Below are 21,663 nucleotides of genomic sequence, written 5' to 3' on the forward strand. Positions count from 1 at the left end.
ACTAGTCCAACACTCTGAACTAGATCTTTTTTGTGCTTGCTTACTAAAGCAACATCCCACAGCTTCCCACTATGAATATATACACTTTACCTAAGTTTCAATTTAGTAGGTGCAATTGATTTTGAGTTATCATACAAAAATTTTGGGATGAACCAAAGTTTTTAGTTGCAGGAGCATAAAAATATTTTACCAAACAATTTTTAGAAACATCTTCATGATTTATTTCTTCAAAGCTAAACATATGTTTTTCAATTGTTTCTCTTGTTTGTCAAAAACATATGAAAAACAAATGCTGCAATTTTTCCTATGATGTTCATGCAGAGTATTTTATAAGGCAGTAACACTAAACTCAACCACCAAACACTAGTTTTGATAAGTTTACTAAAAATCTGAACACAGTATACTATCAAATTAAAATACATTAGAACTACCAGAACAATGTGATCTTCTTGTAGATTTTACAACATGGTGTACATATGTTAGTGGAAATGGTATTTATACAGTGAACATTAAAAATGTAACAGGGTATCTTAACTAATAAAACTGAACTATATAATAACTCACAAATTATTTCCTGTCCTTAGAAAATTTTCATGAATTATCAGTTTTATTGTGCAGTAATATCAATTTTGATTGGTTTAAGTGTAAGAATCAAGCGAAATGGGAAAAATCAGAAACATGCATGTCAAAACCCCATCGATCTGACAATGTAATATCACTCAAGGATACTTTCTCTATTTGTAAAGACTATTATTTGATCTCTGCATCACTGGCTTTGCACAGAAAATTTTCAATAGAAGCTTAGAAAAATGAGGTTTTTGACAGTTATCTGCCCTCAAAATGTTCATTTTCAGTACATTTCAATGAAATTGTATCTCAATGGTCCAGCATGATATGGAAAATCTTGTCTGTTTTCCTTGATTCTGGTGGTGCAAATAGTCAAATTACACTGTCAACATGAAGGGTTTTTTTCATATCATGTTTCACCAACTGCCTGATTCTTACAGGGACTTACACTTAAGTACCAGTCCATATAAAATTCAGACACTGCCACTGGTCAAGTGATTCATGGTTAAGAAAAACCCATGGAACAAACAATGCTTTTTCAGTCCACATATGTTATATTTTCACATAACGATAATCTTTTTTGCATTCAAATCTGCACTTTTTAGAAAATCATACATTCATCTACCACTTAACCAAATGAAACCGAATCAAGAATGATAACTCCAGCAAAGTGCCAATTTCATGTACAATCTACATAATTTTTATCTCAAAAGCGCAACAACCAAATGAAAAACTAAGACTGATTATGTGATCAGTAACTGTCTCTGAACAAGAAACTGAATTCGGTGGGTTTTTGACATGCATGAATCACCTTCTGTCTGATTTTTAGAAAGACTGATACTTAAATGCTAAAATTTGGTGCAAAGTATGAAGCAACATCAGTTAAACAGGTTTTTTTTTATTTTGAGCAAGTTCTAGAGGATGTCCTTAAGAATTAGAAAATAATTTGAAGTGGATTACACAATAAAAATGCAAAGTGACAAAGTTGCAGAGAAAATTTTATGACAGAAAACTGAAGTACCTGTATATTCAACTGACTGGATTGGGCTGTGCAATAACAGAAAAAACTTAAATAAGTGCAAAATCTAACTTGTTTATATTTTTTTTGAAAATTAACCACCTATGGTTTCAACTATAAACTACTATTTCATTGGAAATTCAAATGCATGGTCTAACAAGACCCGTGAATACTACAAAAACTAGTACACATTGTACCAAACCATACAATATCATTATATGGGATTCTTGCTACAGTTTGTTTTAAATGACTACATGAGAACATCTGGCAGTAAAGCTAATCATTTTGTCTCAAGAATATCTTGTGAAGATATACAATTTGTTGATTTAGAGGCAAATAAGTCTACAAAATTTTGTCAAATCTAATTTTCGCTGATGCTAAGTGATGCACTAAATATCTAAGCCCAGAATAAATATTTTTACTTATTGTACTTATTTTAGCTTTTTTAGACAGACTGCTAAAATATGCAAAATTAGCACCTTGCAAAACATTTCCCATTATACAGTACTAGAAACACTTGTAATCTGCATATTTCATTGTAAATGATAAATCTCTGAAACTACTCATACCGTTTCCAGGTTAAATTCTATGGAACTGATTAATTGATGATCATGAATTGCTATCTTTATACAGACCTGTTAACATGCATGTACAGTACAATTAACTTATAAGAACTAATGTTGGCAATGTAAACCAGCCTACAGGGCACAAAATGGCGTCATCCTGGTTTGCCCACTTTTAATTACAGGTATAATTAAACATAAGGGGTTATGTTGGTTTAACGATTAAACTTTGTATCAGAAATGTACATACATACTTCACCTGTAAAGAATTCTATAATTTATTATTGAATTAAGTGAAATTTCACATTTTAACAATAAATCTTTCACAAACTGTAAACATTAGGCTTAATTTTAATGACAAAATTTGTAAAACTTATACAATTTTGACGAAATACTTTACAAATTTGCTAAAATATGTATGATTTTGGGGAAATATTTTCTACATATTTAACAAAATTAGATTCTACTGCAAAACTTAATAAAAATGTTGAAGTTCACTGGATACTGTAAATGTCAGAATATATATTCCATGATAGTCCTTAAAATTTGTTATGCATGCACTAATATTTTTTATTGATTTTTAATTGCCATTTATACAAATATATTCCACAAGGAGAAAAAAGTATGGTATTAGCAGAAATTTCATCATCAATCATGATTTAATGGTAAACACTAACCATTCACTTGCTCTGCTGATGTGTCACTCAGTTTATGACAATCAAATCTATGGTTAAGTCCTCTTCAAATACAGTACAGAAATCATAATTAATAATTAAAAACACACATATAATCCACATGGCTATATACATGTGTTCACTAAGACAGGTTTGAATGTAAACCAATTGAGAACACACATATAATCCACATGGCTGTGTACATGCGTTCACTAAGGCAGAAAATGTGTGATGGTGTTATTTGTAATCTACTAGTTCTAACTCTACTATGTTTGTAGGTTGTTTTATATTTTCATTCTACTTCTCAACCACTACACATAACTTTTAATATTAGAACATATCTTCCATAACATAAACTCCTATAACAAACAATAAATCCAAAACAATGAAGTGTAAGTTTAACTTTTTTTAAGAATCAGGCAAACAGGAAAATCAGAAACATGCATGTCAAAACCCCATCGATCTGACAATATAACTTCACTCCAGGATGCTTTCTCTATTTAAAAAGACAATTTTCAGTGCATTTTATGAAATATAATTCAATTTACCAAAGTGATATGGAACATCTTGTATTTTTTCCCTGATTCTGATGGCGCAAATAGTCAAATTACACTATCAAAATGATGGGTTTTTTTTTTCATACCATGTTTCACCGACTGCCTGATTCTTACAAAGACTGTCCATTAAGTCAGATTGAAATAAATATCCAAATTACTGTCTTACAACTGCAGACATTAACTATCGATTCCTCTTTGAGAAGGTAAACAATAAATGCTTCTTCAAACTTAAAGGATACAAAATAAATGCCATAAAGAATAAAAGCATATACGAAAGGAAAAATATATAAAAATCCATTTAATGGAACCAACAGCTCATAAAGATGAATTCAATATGTATCTGCAAAATAAAATATTGTTCACTTTGTACAAAGAAACAGCAAAGTACCTGACTGGGCAAAAAGTCCTTGCCTTATCCAATCAAATTAAAAAGTATGTGGTCCTATGGCTTGCACTCTATCACACTGAGCTGTCATTAATCCTGATTTAACAGGAGATTGGTTGATCAAGGAGTGGGTGTGTCAGGAGGTGTGACTGTTTCTGTGGATGCTGTTCTTTTTGGATTAGGAACAACTGCTTCATCAAGAGGTCTCTTCATTTGTCCAGGCTGAAATAGTAAATGCACAATGTTTTAAAAATGTGGTTTCTAATTATAAACTTAGCAAATATCTATGGTTACCAAAAGGATCCACTGCACATTATAGGCTGCACAATTTTAAGCAAGTCTGTCAAAAAATGTAGTCTTGTCCTTTGTGCTAATTATTTAACCTGAAAGGTTACACTGATAAGATAAAAAATGATACTGTGCAAATGACTTGATTTTTGCATTAGATAAATAAGAACCATTCAAATCAACATTTGTCATTAAAGTTTATTCAATCTTGGAACATCTACAACATTAACGATTCAACATACTGTGCTCAATGGTGGAATCATTCCATCTGACTCTGGGTACATCAATCTATTTGCTTTACACTTCATTTCATCATCCTGTAAATAACAACATAACCAACCAATAAACCACTGGGATAATTACTTCTATGTGTAGGATTTGCATTCTCATGGTTTCTTCTTGTACCTTGTAAACTAACAAAGAATTTTTGTTCCACTTTTGAAAAAAATGATTTTGTTTAGTTTCAGTAAAAATTCCTTTCAATTTTCAATGCTTTATACTATGAAAAATTAACACTGTGTTATAAATCTAAATCGGTTAATTGATTAACAAAATATGCAAAAATTAATTCCTTGTGTAGCAAAGAACTTCCAGGACAAAGGCAAAATAGACACAACTATTTTATAAAAGGGCATCTATGAAGTACAAATACAAACACATACAATCAATAGTAACTTTAATCTTTGTATTTATTATAAGAAAATATTTGAGCAAACAATTCATTAAATGATGATTCGTAACAATTCAAATATACATTAACATCTTCTTACAACACTTTTCCTTGAAGAAAAAAATAATCCAGTATTTATACAACAGTGAAGCGACAAAACTTAACACCAACACAGATGTTCTCAGAACATTGCCACAAGAGCTGTTAATATGACTCAATGATTATTTTCAAAGTAAATATGGATCAGACAGATATGGCCATAAACAGGAAGTAGAAGTGCAACAGACCTGAAATCGTATATCAGGGTTCGACGTTAACTTTTATATTCACTTGTCCAGTCGGGCAAGTGACATATGTGATTCACTTGCCCGAAATATTGAAATACTTGCCCGGAACTTTGTGTCCCCTGCTTGGCCATGCTTACTCCCTCGACACTTGGGGAGAACTGATTAATTGCAAGCCAAATAAATTGAAAAGCCGTCATATTTTTTGCGGGAATAAGGGCTAAAACAAGAAGCAAAGAAATTACAAGTATTCATGTGAGGAGTTTTTATTTCACATCTTTAGTTTAACAAATGGACAACAATAACTATCTTTAATAGAATTTTATTTCTCTTTTTCTCTCATATTTTCGAAGTTTTCGATACAGATTTCTTACAGTTTTCCAAAGTAAGAAATTCCATAAATAAATCGTGATGTTCAACTGGATAACGAAAATAGATGTACAATTGGACGCATCCGATTGGTCGACATTAATATCATACGATCTATTTTTAGCAAAAGGAAAATCAGAAAACTATCCTATCATAATCTAGGTCAGCAAGGTCGGGAAGAACGGCGAACTATACAGAAGTAATTTTCGATGTTTTAGAGCTGCGATGATCAGAAATAATGTAATTTGGGCACATATTTTTTTCACTTGCCCAGTCGGGCAACTTTGATGTCGTTTTTACTTGCCCAGACCGGCGATTTACTTGCCCCGGGCAATCGGGCAACCGTTAATGTCGAACCCTGTATATATAACGATATTGGTTATTTCATATTTGAACAAGTTTTTTATACATTTTATATATATATTTTATTTTCACATATCATTGTATTATAACAAATGGATGGGACCCAAGATCTAATTAGTTTTTACCAGCCTACTTACCTTAAGCCAAGGATGTTCCAAAGCTTCCTCTAATGTTATTCTTTTATTTGCATCAACAGTCATCAATTTCTTTATCAAATCAATGGCTACAATTATAAAACTATGTTTACAGATGTTCCAAAATTCACACAAATCGATATATTTAATACACATGGATCCAACAGGAAACTAAAGAGTAAGTCCCATCAAAGCATTACCTATGTGTCAAAGAAAACTGCAGCTGATATATTACATCTCAGAATACAATGGATTCCTGTTAATCACATAGCCTATTTGTCAGAAAAATTATGCAATTAAGTGGCTGTCTTTTTAAAAATCAGACGGTAAGTGATTCATGCATGTCAAAAACCAACCGCATTCATTTTTATTTCTTGTTCAGAAACAGTTACTGGTCACATAACCAGTCTTAGTTTTTCATTTGGTTGTTGCGCTTTTGAGATAAAAATTATATAGACTGTGCATGAAACTGGCACTTTGCAAGAGTTCTTGATTTGGCTTGATTTGGTTGATTTTAGTAGGAGATGAATGTATGATTTTTTTAAAAAGTGCAGATCCAATTGCAGTAAAAATGGTTGTCATGTGAAAGTATAGCATATGTACACTAAAATGTATTGTTGGTTTGGTGGGATTTTCCTGACCATGTATCACTTTACCATTGGTAGTGACTGAATTTTATGTGGAATGGTACTTAACAGGAATATGCAGTTAACCAAAATCATCGTTTCATGAAAAAATATCAAATATTTTCAGTGTTTAAGTGGGACATATTCGCCTGGATATAGCTGAAATATTGCTGCTCCGGCGTTAAACCCCAACAATCAATCAATCTTTTATCATGTCTAATTAGTTTCCGGCCATAGTATCTAGTCAAAAGAAAGAGAAAATATTATTGAAAAAAGCATATTGTGAGTATTGCAAATCAATACATAGTCCTCTACCTGCTTTTAATATATCACTGACCCAAATACTATCCTTGGATCATCAAGTATAAATGACAAACTGAGGAAATGACCTTGATTTTGAAACTTTGGAAAAAATCAGTAATATGTAATCTTGATCAGTAACTCATCGTGGTAGACTCATATACCAAAATCACTGACCTGGTTATATTTTTGCCTTTCAAGGGCAAATATTCTAACAATGAATTTTCCGATAATTTTGATTCAAAAAAACTTTGGTTATGATACAGATCATTTCATTCTATCTATTATAGTATCAAAATATTGGCTGAAAACTGCTAAAAACATTATTTTTTGCCTTTCAAGGGCAATAAATCTAAACAAGGAATCATCCAAAAACTTTGATCCCTACAAACTTTTGTAAGCCTTAATAAGAATCTTTTCTGAAAGTTTCATTCTACCTATCATAGTTTTCAACATATTGGCTGAAATCTGCAGTAAAAAAACCTGTCATTTTTCACCTTTCAAGGGTAATAACTCATACATGGAGTTTTCTGACAACTTTGATCCCATTAGAGACTTTGGTAGGCCTTATAACAAGGATCATTTCCGCAATTAAGTGAAATCCACTGTATTGAGATCCAATACATTTGCTGTATGACACAATGTCAAGGTGTTATAAATTTTCTGCAGATAATAAAATACTGCAAATCTAGGATAAAATCACTTAAAGACAGTTGCATTAATATACTCTCCATAAATCAATTCTCTGCAACAAATGGCCACCACGACTTCAAACTATATAAATGTAATAATCTAAGAAAAGTGTAAAAATTCAGTAATAAAAATTATCTTTAAAATGTCTTCAAATGTAACTATACATACAGTCTTCTGATATGTTTCCCCAATACTGTTTCGGGAACGTATAATGTCCACCAAGGATCTGTTTGGGTAACTCCATATCCTTCCTTTCATCGGAAAATGGAGGGTACCCGGATAAGCTGCAATGATAACATTAATCAAGGATAACAGGATAAATTGAAAGGATAAACACTCTAACAAGTTATAAACAGTTATTATGCTTTGTTTTGGATTCTACAACATATATCTTCATCCTTCCCTTCTGAGGTACATGGACTATGAAGAACTTAAATGGGTCATGTATACATGTAACTACCTTTCTCACTGAATAACTGTGTTAGGTCTATTTCCAAACCTAATTTCAAGTATCAAAGATGAGTTTTGCTTAGACTCTGCTATGCAATGTAAAACTGAAATTTTATCTAGGTGATAAATTGATTAGGGTGTACTTCATGTTATTCAGGACCATGCAAACCCTGATTTTGAAGTTGTTGGCTTTTCAAAGAAAAGTTCTCTCTTTTTATCCTATCTACCATATTTTCCGGAGTATAAGTCGATGTGGAGTATACAAATTGCCTAATTTTGACCAAAATTGACGAAAAAAACAAAAAGTCAAATTTGGCAGATAAGTTGAGGGTCAGATGTGTGTATGTATATTGTAGATGTCAGCGGAGATATGATTTTTCAACAGCATATCATTCCAACAATGTTACTAAGCATAATATTTCTTAATTAAATGAATAATTGTGTTTTTTGTTAAAGTATATTTTGTCCGTGAGTTCAATTATTTTTATTGAATGATGTATCAATGGCTCTGAAGCCTTAGATCATCAGGTGAATGAAATTGTAAACATGTCAAACACAGGCACCCATGTGTGAAATAAGTGGGCAATTCGTTTGATGAATTGGTCATAATTAATAGCGGCAATTAATAAATAATTTTACCTGGTATTACAAAATACAATAAAGGATAATTGTTACCCACAAATTTGGTTGCAATTAGCCATTTAGATAGCACCTTAACTAATTATAATTAGAGCCACATGTGAATCTGTTACGACATACCGTAAATGGGTACAAATTTGCATATTGAAGGACTGATAACTCCAGAACACTCGATAATGTTTTTCCAGTTAAAAAGAGCTTTATTTACATATCTTCTACAATCTATAGAGTTTGTTTATATATTTTAATGGTTTCAAAGTTTTTATCAACATCATCATTCATTCATAAAGGATAGTAGCAATTATCAATATTTGATTCAATCGCCAGTTTGACTGTTTGAGTGACTGCTTCCAATGATTGCAGTTCACCAAAAATTTTGAATTAAAGCAATTAAAACTGAACTAAAAAATCTAATGAAATGCATTGTAGATGAATATTTTTTCTTGAAAAAATCCTTATATAAGTCAAAGTGGACGATAAGCCAAGGCTGACACTTTGCTGAAAAAATAATATTGACTTATAGTCCAGAAAATATAGTTAAACATTCTTCATAAACAGAGTGACTGCCAATGTCTAATTATTAGAATACAGTGAAATCTGTCTAAACTAAGCCCTGAATGAACTGGAAACCTCCCTAAACCAGACATCTTTTCAAGTCCCTTTAAGCCAAAATGCATTAAGGACTAGTATATTCTAACCACCTGCCTCATTAACCAAAATATCAAGTCCAAAAGGGGTTGGGATTTGACAGTTTTCACTATAGGCTGTAAAAAAATGCAGGTATTATAAATTGAGAAGTAATAAGCACCTTCTAAAGCAATTATTTTTTTATTGTTTATTTTACATTATGGGGTTAGATTAACAGGCGTGTTCCATTGAAATGGCAAGATCTCAAGCCAATTGTTTTATTTGTTTTTCTCATAAAGTAAGCAAAAATATTTGCTCATGAACATAAATAACTTTGCAGTAATCAGTGCCATTTTCCAATAGATGTAATATGGTATTTCACAAGGTGATTGTATTATTATATGAAGATCACAGACAATGTTTTAACTCACCATATAAACAATATTACACCCAGACTCCAGCAGTCAATAGCTTTAGTATACTGTCCACTTCCGGCTGTCAGGAGAATCTCAGGAGCTAGGTATGTTGGTGTACCACAAAATGTTTTCATTATTGACCCTGCATCAACAAACTTTGATAATCCAAAATCTGTTACCTGCAGAATACAGAAGATTTACTGTAAAAATACATGTATATTATAAATTTTTTAAAAAGTGGAAGCATAGGTATAATGACTCCAAGCCCATCAGCCATCTCATGAATAATGCTGGTCTGGGAAGAATAACTCCAAGCCCACCAACCATACTTTTTGTGAAGAGTGATAGCATGGGCATAATGACTTAAAGCCCATCAGCCATCACTTTTTGTGAATAATGGCAGCATGGGCATAATGACTCCAAACCCACCTATCATACTTTTTGAGAAGAGTGGTAGCATGGGCATACCGTCACAACTAATCATCACTTCTTTATCTATATTCCATTGTGTCAGGGAAAAACAACTATCAATCTTAAAAGACTTTGGTATTGTTAAACCTTGGATGTGCATTGAAGGAATTGACATCTGTATTGTATCTACCAGCAGCAACTAATTTGGAAGAAAATTCACTTATTCAATTTAGGTTAAAGGGACTTGCCTACCCTTTATTTGACCCTATACAAGTTATATTATCAATACAATGGCCAACAAAGTTGCAAAAATAGCCTTTTTGTGACTGTTTGGACATTTAGTTCTTTCTAATTTGTACAAAGGGTTTACCTTTATCAGTGATTCATTGTTCTCTGAGGCAAGAAGTATGTTCTCAGGCTGGAAATAAACAAATTTTAAAAGATAAAATTTAATCAATTCTTATATGCATATTATTCATAATGTACACCATAAAAATTGTCTCTCATTGGTTTGAAGACATTGTAGTACAGGTTATTTTTTCATAGAATGAGAATAGTTGTGGATAGAGTATGATTTTTTTATGTACCTTACATAAATAAATATATTTTTTTCCACTTGGTTGACATATACAGTTCTATTTGTTTCTTATGTGATCTTACAATTGTAAAAGCAGTTCATAATCTGACAAGCAAGCACAAAACATGCCTGCAACAATATTTGTAAGGTGTATGCTTACATGTGCTTAAATAAAAAATATCAGTGCATCTTTTCATTTTCTCCAATGGTAATTTGAAAATGGTGAAATTCAAAGTTTACCCAGTATAGGTAGAACCAATCAATTATTAATTCTGTATACATTTTTACAGTTGTTATCATAATAATATTTCTAGTGTGCACTTACCTTTAAATCTCTATGTGTAATTCCTTGATCATGAAGATACTGAAAAAAGATCGGATTTTCAATTTCTAAATTTCACTGATAAGGACTTTACCATATGAAGACTTTAAGGCTACCTTCTGTGTGAAAGAAAATTTTAATTCTTTAACATTTTTCTTCAGTTTGTTAAGCCCACTCAAATGAAGACATACAGAGATATTAAGGACTACAATACAGTTAATTTTACTGTCATTTTTTTCCCTGATTTTCCAATCTTTTTCCTCAAATCATATCATAAATATGTTTTTATGGCAGGTGCATCTATATGTATTTATATTCTAATCTTTAAAAAAAATAAAACTGCTACACATTTCTGGACAATAGAACACATCCTGCCTGGTACTAGATTAACACACTAATCCAGATTTTTATTGTGTTAGCTCATATAAGGAACAGATGACAGGAAGGCATGTTATCACAGTAGGACATATTATTTTGACTCGGAGCCTACCAGTCCTGACTCTTTATCTTTTAAATACTGCATGCTAGGCAGAGAAAAAGTTTCTACAATTTTTGAGAGTCTTATGTATGACATGGGTTAAACCCACAATCTCCTGATGTGAGCATGCTATCATGAGACCACAGATGCAGTCCAACATAACTTGTAAGTGCAAGGTCTGCAGAGTGATTTGTATTAAGATAATAATACCTTAATAGAATGAGCCATTTGATAGAATTATACCATGGCTATTGGTTCATCTTATTGTTCTATACTGACAACCTTATCAAATAATTACCTACCTTAATAGAATGAGCCATTTGATAAAATAATAACTTGGCTGTTGGTTCATCATACTGTCCTATACTGACAACCTTATCAAATAATTCACCACCTTCTACTCTGTAAATAAAATTGATATAATCAGTATGAATAAGCATCGATTCAAAAACGTTTGATAAAAAAATTAGTCATTAAATAAAACCATGCCATGTTGTGTTATCTGGACTCCATAATAGAACTGACTTTCAAAATTCTTTTATATTCAAAGAAAGATAACTCCAATTCATCAACAAAAATAGGAGTTAAAAATAACTTAAGGGAAAGACCACCTTTGCATTAAGTTAGGCTCCTATGATAAATTAAACCCACTTAAACAAAAATAAATAACCTTTAATGCAAAATGCGCTTTTATAAAATGCTAAAGGCTATGCAAAGTTTGAAATCCTTGAAATATAAGTGGATAGCCATCTTGCAGAACTCTCCTATCTGAAGGAAGATCATAGTCAGATTTTATTGATTATTACCGATAGTTTCCGATTGGCTCGTGATGTCACTAAGTTGGTTTGGTACTGATGCAAATACTGCAAATTATATGTAAACAAAGAATATTCTGTAAATATTTCTATGATCCTTTTTATCTAATCACCAAAACATGTGTGACTTGTCAAGCTTACGATTGCATGAATGATAAAAGACAAATGTTCTAAAAGTGTTTTTTACCAGCAACATGAACATTCTTCGGAAGTAGTCATAAGATTTTCCTTACAAATACTAATCATCTGGCTGCAAATCCTGTTGTTCGTCAATGATGTCTGACATTTGCTTACATATTGTGCCTCAATCTCTTCTTCTATCTATTTTGGGTTGAAATTATAGGGGAAAAGTCCCAAATTTGCGATTTTTGGGACATCGTAATCAATTACCTATTTACTTTCACTTTACAAATGGACTTCGTGACGTCACAGTTCAACCGATCACGGTGGCGCCCATAGGCCCCGGAAATTCAAATTTCCTAATTATAAATCTTGATTAATTAATTAAGAAAAGGAAATTATTTTGTTTCAATTTAATTTTCATGAATATTTAACAGATTAGTTTCGATATTCATGACTTGCACAATAATATGGTCTTCTCCTTTAGAACTGATGTATCTTTTGTGTAACTTTTAACCTGTTTTCCCCAGATTCAACATAAATGGCACATTTGAAAGTTGTCTATTTCAACTAGGTATAAAAATGATAAAAAATATTGCATTGTACTTACAATTCCAAGACTATATAAAGTACATCAGGTAGATCTATCACATCTTCTATACCTATTATACATGGCTGGAGAAAAAAAAGAGAGAAGCCATGGATTAAAACATTTATTCATAACAGAATTTCATGGATTAAAATACTTAGCCATGACAGAATTTCTATTTCTGTTTTTCCAAGGTTAAGCGATAATCAAAAGAATGTAACCCAGGGACAAAGACCAGACATGGAAAACAGACATACACAACAAAGAATACAAAGTAACTAAAACCATACAAGATATATCAAACAAAACAAATTCTACGACAATGTTATACATGAAGATTTAAAAAAAACAAAAGTAACTGCTCCTTATCATAAGTTCAACTTATTAAAAGTGAACTTGACCTTGAACTTTGACCTACTGACTCCAAAATCATCAGGTGTTTCCTTACTCCTTAGTAGCCCAATTCTATAGTGATTTAAAATGTTTATGCTTTTGACAAATATCCAGGACTATTAATGTTAGAACTCCATAATGTGAGTTTTTATTATTGCAAATTGAAGCCAGTGACATTTTTGCAATAATAAAAACATTGCAATTAATCATACTATTGCATTTATCATACAAATATAAATGTATGCAATGTCTTTTATTTTAATAAATTATTTGAACATCAGAAATGAATGAGGTAAACATGAATATTCATTACAATCAGCTTGTAGAAGTTAAAAATACATTTATTACATATCTATACTTACATGTTTTAGTGATTTTAATATTTTTACTTCAGTCATTACTTGATTACTTAAATTCTGAAAAGTCAAGCAATAATATGTAAATTAAAACAAAAAAGAATTTGAAATTTCTGATATTTCCTTATGAAACAAATTACATGTACAGTTTGTATACAGCTTAAAACAATCTAACTTTGAAAATGTTTTTTTAAGCCAAAAGAAAATTGCATAATACAATAATATTCACTGCAGAAAGTAAAATTAAATGTATGCTTGTAGTAAATGCTCATATTGGAGGAGTGCAAAACTAATTAAAATTTATGATGTCAATTACAAAAAAAATATTTACATGTATCTTATATTGAGTTTAAAGGGTTAATGCTAGAATGTCTCGAGTTATTGTCCTTCATAGTTGGGACAACCCCATTAATCATGTTCAATACCTATAAAATTTTACCTTCTAAGTGTTTATTGATTTTAACATGTGTTTAAAGCTAAATTGCTTTGGTAACTTTTAAATTTCTATGTAAACTTACAACTTGATGTTTACCCCCAACAGAGAACTTCTTCTTGGAAATAATTTTTACAGCAAACTTTTCACATGTTCCCTTTTTAAATGCAAGCTTAACTTCTCCACAAGCTCCTCTGAAAATAAGGAAATTATATTGAAGATGATACAGAATAAATAAAATCTGATTCCAAAATTGTGAAACTTTAAAAAATAAAAATGTTTTCAGTAAATTTTATGTGAAAATGGTGTACCATAAGCATTTTAAAATTAACAAACAGCAGCTGAAAAACTCTCTGACTTTCAGTAAATTTTATCAAACTTCACCATAAAGGTTGTCATGCAATGATGGGGAATATTTACCTTACCCCAATATTGGCCAATAAATTAACCACATTTCAGAAACATTTCATCTTGTTCAGGACAATGATGTCATGTATTCAAGATTATTCAAATTTAGAATTCAACATGTTCAGTGCTAGCAATCATATTAGAGTGATTAATTTTTCCCTCAAAATAGATACTGAATACAGTTTAATATAAAAAAAAATCTTTAAAATATACAACATTATCATTAATCGCACAATGCCAATGTGTTCAAGATGGGAGTATGTGCAATCAGTATGAAATTTTGATGATCACAGATTTTTGTATTTTTTAATCCCTGTTTTTTTGTTTTATATTTAAGTCAAGCTCCAATATACTGTTATCAAATTATTTGAAGAACATCCAATTTGAGTTTTGTGTATGTAACTGAAGCCATCGGAAAAAAGGTTAGGAAGGGAGTGCTTTGGTGAAATGTTCATGAATTTCTATCATATATCAATATCAAAATCCTGCAGCAGAATGTATTCAGTAACATCTTAGAGACAAACCTGCCTTAAGTTTTACTCAATAAATCACCAACCTGCCTAATGTTTTAGTCAGTGTGTATTTTTCTCTGATTTGTTCAGGTAGACCAGCTTCTTCATCCACACTTAGATCAAGGTACATATAAGCTAAAAAATAAATTAAGGTAAATTTGAAGCAAAATTTGCTGCATCAAAATGGCAAATTATTATGTATAACTACACTTCATAACAATGCATCATAACAAACATAAAAAGAACCTGTCAAGCAGCAGAGTTGTGTCCACAAGATCTTGTATTGTTGAAACATGCTGAATACAGTTTAAGTCCCATAACTCAAACGAAAGTTACCAATTCAAAGTGGAAGTGGAGTATGAACTTCTACTCTTTATAACAATATACCACACCAAATGTCACAAGACTGCTACACCTAGCCATATGTCGCCTGTCACTGAAAAAAGTTAAAGCACAAAAGTCCCATAACTACTGCAAAAGTTGTCAAATGAAAATGGGACACAAAATGAACAACCGTATGTGGCGATTAACAATCCTACAAAATTTGAAATTAATCTGTCAAACAGTTTCTGAGGAGATGCCTCAACAAAGTGTTCCTAAAGTGCAGTATGTATAAATTCAACAATGTCACATAACTCCTATAAAATTTGTTGAATTAAAATGGGGGCACAATACGATCAACTATATATGGTGACTAGCAATCCAACAAAATTTGAACAAAATCCATTGATAATAAATAATTAAAGATCTTGCTTAGAATATCCACTTATTACTGTTCTACATTAAATATTTGCAAATGTTAAATACATAATAATGGTGGTACGGTGACAGAAATACTTTAAAGTATTTTTGTACACGAAGTACCAGTCTTCCGGGTATTTGAGTGTTTGGTAAAATTCACGACAAAAAAGAAATTTTCCATTTGTTTGTTTCATAGAATTTTAAATCCATGAATTCAAGAATCCACAAACTGATAATTTTTCCCTAGAACATGAAAACTGGTCCCCACAAATAAAAGAACCATAACAGTATCACAGTGAACAGGGAAAGTCAAGATAAGATGTTCTACTGATTAATTTAAATACATGTTATCTTTTTTATCCACAATGTCATTGGACATTGAAAATTGCCAATTACTTTAAGTAACAAAGCCGTATCTTAAAGTATGAACTTATCAGGCAGTAAGAACTCAAAAACAAAATTTTAAAATTACATATAAGTTAGTAATTGGTACCTTTATTTTTCTTCAAAGCTAGTGAAATTTCATCATTGTTTGCTAGGACTTGTTTGTTCCCTTTACCTGAAACAGACAATGTTAATTATTAGAGTTATTCAAATCATCGAAATAAATATTCAAAGTAAATTGGACAATTCAACTTATACATTCTCCAGTGAGAAAAAAAAGTTTAATACAACAGAGATTTGAGAAAATTCACAAACCTATCTTATAAGCACTGTGGAGGTGTTCAGGCCAGACAATCAGCAAGAAAAATTTGTCCCTGGCTTGTAACAAATGCCTGCTAGTTGCAAAATGTCATGGGGGGTATTATTTGTTATTGCTAGTTAAGCAACATTACCAAGGAACTATTTGGTAAAAACTAATCAAGAAACAGACTTTGAAAACTTCTCTACAGACCAACTGAACACGGTTCTTAAACCTTCTATCTAAGTGCTAGAAAAGCAGACAGGGGGTGTGTATAGAGTAAACACCCAAGAAATTATTAGATATTCTTTGAAAAAATACTTTGAAGGGCCTGCCTTTTCTCAAAACTTTTGATATCATCAAAGATTCAAGCTTTAATGAAGCCAATTCTTGCTACACAAGTATTTTTACAGATAATAAGGAACACAGGATAGGAGATTATTGTAAAAAAATCTACATATCAATTCATATGAGCCCAAGTGCCCCACCTGGTCTTTATAATAAGGTTACGTTTGATATTAGGTTGTATTGTTTCAGCCTTGGCACAGAAAATATGCAAACAATGACAACAAACACTTTTAAATAAAAACAGATACCAAAACTGGGAAAACAAATGTGAAAAAAAGACTTTGAAGAATTAATAAAAAATGACAGAGTTGCTGACGAAGAAAAAATCAATGTAATGATGGTTAAGCAGGCAGGAAGCCCTTATTGCCATGTGAGTTCATATGAAAAATTTATTGCAAAATTGCACCCAGATTGTTTGAAACTTTGAAGTTTGATATTATAACAAAATTTTTGAATAAACTCTTCCGCTCTAAACACCACAATGACCAGGAACAATTTAAGTAACGATACCTTACTGACCACAGAGAAGCGATCACTTCCCACTGGTCCCTCCCTCATCAATGCAGGTATCAGAATTTCAGCAGGAGATGAAAGGCACTTGCCTTAATGATTTTATGGGTGACTTTGACACTTTGCCAGCTGCACAGTATATCAGAAACTGCTACATTGTATCCATAAACATAACGATAAACAAAAATAAGTAAATGATCTACTTTTGATTTGATTTACAGGGAATGCATTCTCTGAAATATACATAAAAAAATCTATTTTTTTCAAAGAAGTTGTATTCATATTGTTAAAGCCATTTAAGTTATTCCACAAAGTAATTTTTTCAATTATCTGAAGTCTCTTTTATTCATATTTACCTCTACTTTGAAAGACTACAGATGTCCAATTTGACATTAACATATATGTTTTATGGATGAAATTGGAACTTGACATTGTGTTTTGACATCAAAAATTAAACTAGAGCTACCAATAACCAAAAGTAGATAAAAACAATATAAGATAAAAAAAAACTAATAAAACCAGCTTAAACTTAATCTGAGGCTGGTACCAAAGGTACCACCTTTGACCTGGTCAAAAAGGCATTTTCTTCAAGATAAACATGATTTCTTGTGCAAATTGTGATGACATTACAATTTAGCTCATTTCAGATGATTATTTTTAGCCTTTTACACTTGTAAGCCAGGGAAAAATCTGTTACCTGCATGTACTTTATGACCTGGGTGTATGGAAATGGTACCAACTGAAAGTATTCCTGGACAGCCGTTGGCTTCTCCTCAGCCTTAACATGAGTTCTTTTGGTGGTCCAATTTCCATACACCTGGGTCAATAGTGTAGATAACTGATAATACACCCTAACACATCTGACATTAAATTTCTAACCCAAAATTTTAAAAGGAAATGATTTATAAATTATTCAATCGAAGTAGAATTAAAAATGGGTCAAAGGCAGAAATGACATAATTTCTTTGAACAGGAAGTAAATGTCTAACAGGCCTGAAATTGAATCTCACAATATACCAAATATCAAGATGCTACAATTATTAGTTGCTGAGAAAAGTGTTTTAAAAATAATTTCCCCACCTGCCTGACCAACATTCACCATACTATAACCAGATTTTCACTATGTGGAATTCTACCAAAAATGGTTAATGGATAAATAATACAGTCCTAAATGATTGAAGTGCATCTTCTGAATCATGTGAATGGCCAAGACTGGCTAGGCCCTTTTTTCTGAATGCTGGGATCATAGATCATACTTCGTTTTTAAATTTTGTGTTTGTATAAATGTAGACATGTAAGCATGTGAATAAAATTTGCATAAGAAATAGATTTGGTTGCAAATATATAGTTATCAACATGTGTATAAATCTGAAATGTGAAGGTTAATGCAGATTCGTTTATATTACTTAATGACAATCCGTATTTTTCACCATAATCTACAGAAATGATCCGTAAAATCCTGAACTTTCTGAAATTTTAACAAAGGTACTATGGAGATATTCACAATCCATACAGCGTAATTTGAAGTCAAAATTCGTAGAAAATATGGAAAATCCCTATAAGTAGACACCTCTGTTAATGATCCAATATAGATTTGCATATTGATACAACCAATCTCTTAGTCAAAGCATGTAAATATAGGCACTTTCAAGAAAAGTAGAAGAGCATACTTGACAAATACTTCTATGAGGCAGGGCTTTGGCAGAACGAAAATATTTTCCTTGAGAAAATGTTTGTTTAGCATGCTCCACCCAAGCTCATGGACAAAAACACATAAAACACAAAAGAATGTACATGTATTGCCAAAATTTGTTCTAAAACTTTACACACAGGACAAAATACTATCTATGATGCATGTTGCTTCACCTTGAAATCTGATGGAAAATTTAAATAAAGACAGCAAGATTTTTGTAGGGACCATCTTGGATTAGGTTCTAGTGAGCTAAAAATAAAGTTTGGCATTAATGTAATTATTAAATCTGTAGGATTCAAACCTTACTCCTTCACACACTTACCAACTTTTTCTCCATTTACAAATGTACCATTACTACTTTTGTCTTCTAAAAACACATGCGTTCCAGTACTAGTTTCTTTCTGCAAAAAGATGTTGAGCATTTATATTTAACAGTAAAAAATTCTATGTTAACACATACCTAGCACTATGCATAATAAACCATTTGGTTTCCTGTGAAAATGGTAAGCAAGCTGGACTTCAGACTGGGAGGTGAGTGATTCTGTAAGGGAGTTGATTTGTATATAAAATATTTGCAAAACAGTACTAATATGAACAATGATAAAGAATCTTCATGTCCAACACTGATTCAGCTTGTTAAATAGCAATTTAGGTTTACAGCATTCAACTCATTAGAGCATTTTTACCTACTGTACAAAATTACTTTCTATACTATAAAAACTTCTGAGAATAAAACCATTAAAAAATATAGAGTAACTCACTCTTATCAGCTTAAAATGTTCTTTACTGTAAGCTTGAAAGCACTGGTGTTTCTTGGCTGTAGCTGTGTTAAAGGCAATATCACAGTTATCTCCCCTGCCAAATGAATATTCATCCTTAACTAAATCTGTAATAAAGAAAACACAAGACAATATTAATAATTATACAAAGTTGCTGCATAAATTACCCTGAATGGAATATCCTACCAGCTTCAAGTCTTATCAGGTTTACTAGACACTAACTGAAGTATATATCAACATGTGACATATGTATTGAACAAATGATAAGCTAATACATTTATAGCAGATTTCATCACTGTATTTTACAAAGATAATTAGAGTTAACTGTTTCTCTTAATGGAGAAGCTATGAAACAATTCTAAACATGAAAAGTTTACTGGCTTAAGACATTGTCCTCATTTACACCTGTCTTATAGTATTCAATAGGAATTTGCTATGCATTATTTTCAAATAAAAATTTTTTTACCCTTTCCACCCCAACACCTTGTACCTTTCAGGTCTGGGTAGGTATATGTACATGTAGGTAAAAAAATTTGGGGGGTCTGCAATTAAAAGAAACCTTAAGATATAATAATGTTATTGGTTTACCACTATGTCATTAATCATTTTTCTGAAGTGTACCTGTCTAGCAAAGTTTATAGCTGGATACAAGGGAGACCCCAGGCCCCTTTATAAATTTGCAAAATTTATGAAAATATACTACATAGCTTATTGTGTAAATAAATGCATTAAAATGTGTTTATCAAGATTTCCCTATCCCACCCCCTGTTCCTCAAGTGATTCTCTGGATCCGCCACTGTAGTTAATCATTAATTGGTTAATCACAAAACTGTTATACCAGTATAGGAGAGTTCGCCAATCTCATTAGTGATGTCATATTCACTAATTTGCATATCATTAAGTGTCAAATTGGTTGGCAAATAAACAACTAAATAAACAATTGACAATTTCATGATTAGAATCCCAATTTTCAAAACTATTTAACTTTGTTATTTTATATCCAATTTTGGTTATATAAAATGTTTCATTTTGATAAAATAATTCATATTATGTATGTGAATTTATAACTCTTTTACTTGAAAAATAAATTTGTAGTAATATTTATATGTAAACCTCTATTTTTGTATAAAATTATAATTAAAATCTTATGTACATATAGTCTAATTACTGAATATTCATTAAAAAATTTCACAGATAAAAAGAATTTTATTTGCAATGTTGGGAACCAAAAGAATCTTTCAATTATCTTTAAAAATGAACAAGTTATGATGATTCAAAGTTGATGCCCCATGCCACTCAATAGTTTTTTTGCCATCCAAAACCAAATCACGGGTAAGTGATGACATCACGAAGAACTCTCCTGTTGGCTATTGCGATCGCCAAGTACAGGAGATCCAAAATGCCAACAACATCGTAAGGGGATTGTTAGTCGGGGGCAGAATATATAATGCCGTGGCATGAATCTAATCTGAAAAATAAGTCAGTTAATTTGTCCAGATGCCTCCATTACACTTAGTGTGTCATAAACGTCTGAATCAATGAATGGAAAAAAATGCCTGAGCAAACAAATTATGCTCTCTGACAAGGCTCTGTTCTTTGTGTCGTGCATTCATTACCGACTGCAATAAAGCTTGACCCAAGAGGAAACATTCTCCCCCATGTTTCATCTTTTTCCTCATTTTCTTCGCTGTCGACGCCGTCGATAAAATCTGTGGGAACCGTTTGCATGTCCATCGCTGGTGTTTATATTTCAAACGGTACAGACGATGGCGCACATGCGCTCAGATCAAAGTCATCGAAACGCTAAAATATTTATACAATCAAAAAACAACTGAGGAGGAAAATTCCGTAAAATTTCCCGCTAAATTATTTT

At 31.5% G+C, this 21,663-nt stretch overlaps 1 protein-coding gene across 1 annotated transcript; it reads right to left on the reverse strand.

Moving 5' to 3' along the window:
• Nucleotides 1–363: 363 nt before the first annotated feature.
• LOC148606924 (serine/threonine-protein kinase Chk2-like) lies at nt 364–21,591 on the reverse strand. The gene is made up of 16 exons (XM_088546953.1): nt 21,407–21,591; nt 19,773–19,897; nt 19,334–19,412; nt 16,272–16,337; nt 15,082–15,172; nt 14,203–14,311; nt 13,691–13,744; nt 12,957–13,021; nt 11,714–11,813; nt 10,937–10,975; nt 10,405–10,452; nt 9,639–9,802; nt 7,660–7,775; nt 5,876–5,961; nt 4,295–4,369; nt 364–3,986 (listed from the first exon to the last, which is right to left on the reverse strand). The coding sequence occupies exons 1-16, from the start codon at nt 21,522–21,524 to the stop codon at nt 3,885–3,887; spliced, it is 1,437 nt and encodes a 478-aa protein (XP_088403079.1). The 5' UTR covers nt 21,525–21,591; the 3' UTR covers nt 364–3,884.
• Nucleotides 21,592–21,663: the final 72 nt, after the last annotated feature.

This window comes from Perna viridis, chromosome 9 (genome assembly GCF_037379345.1).
Source record: "Perna viridis isolate PV_CMFRI_1.1 ecotype Kerala chromosome 9, ASM3737934v1, whole genome shotgun sequence".
NCBI lineage: Eukaryota > Metazoa > Mollusca > Bivalvia > Mytilida > Mytilidae > Perna > Perna viridis.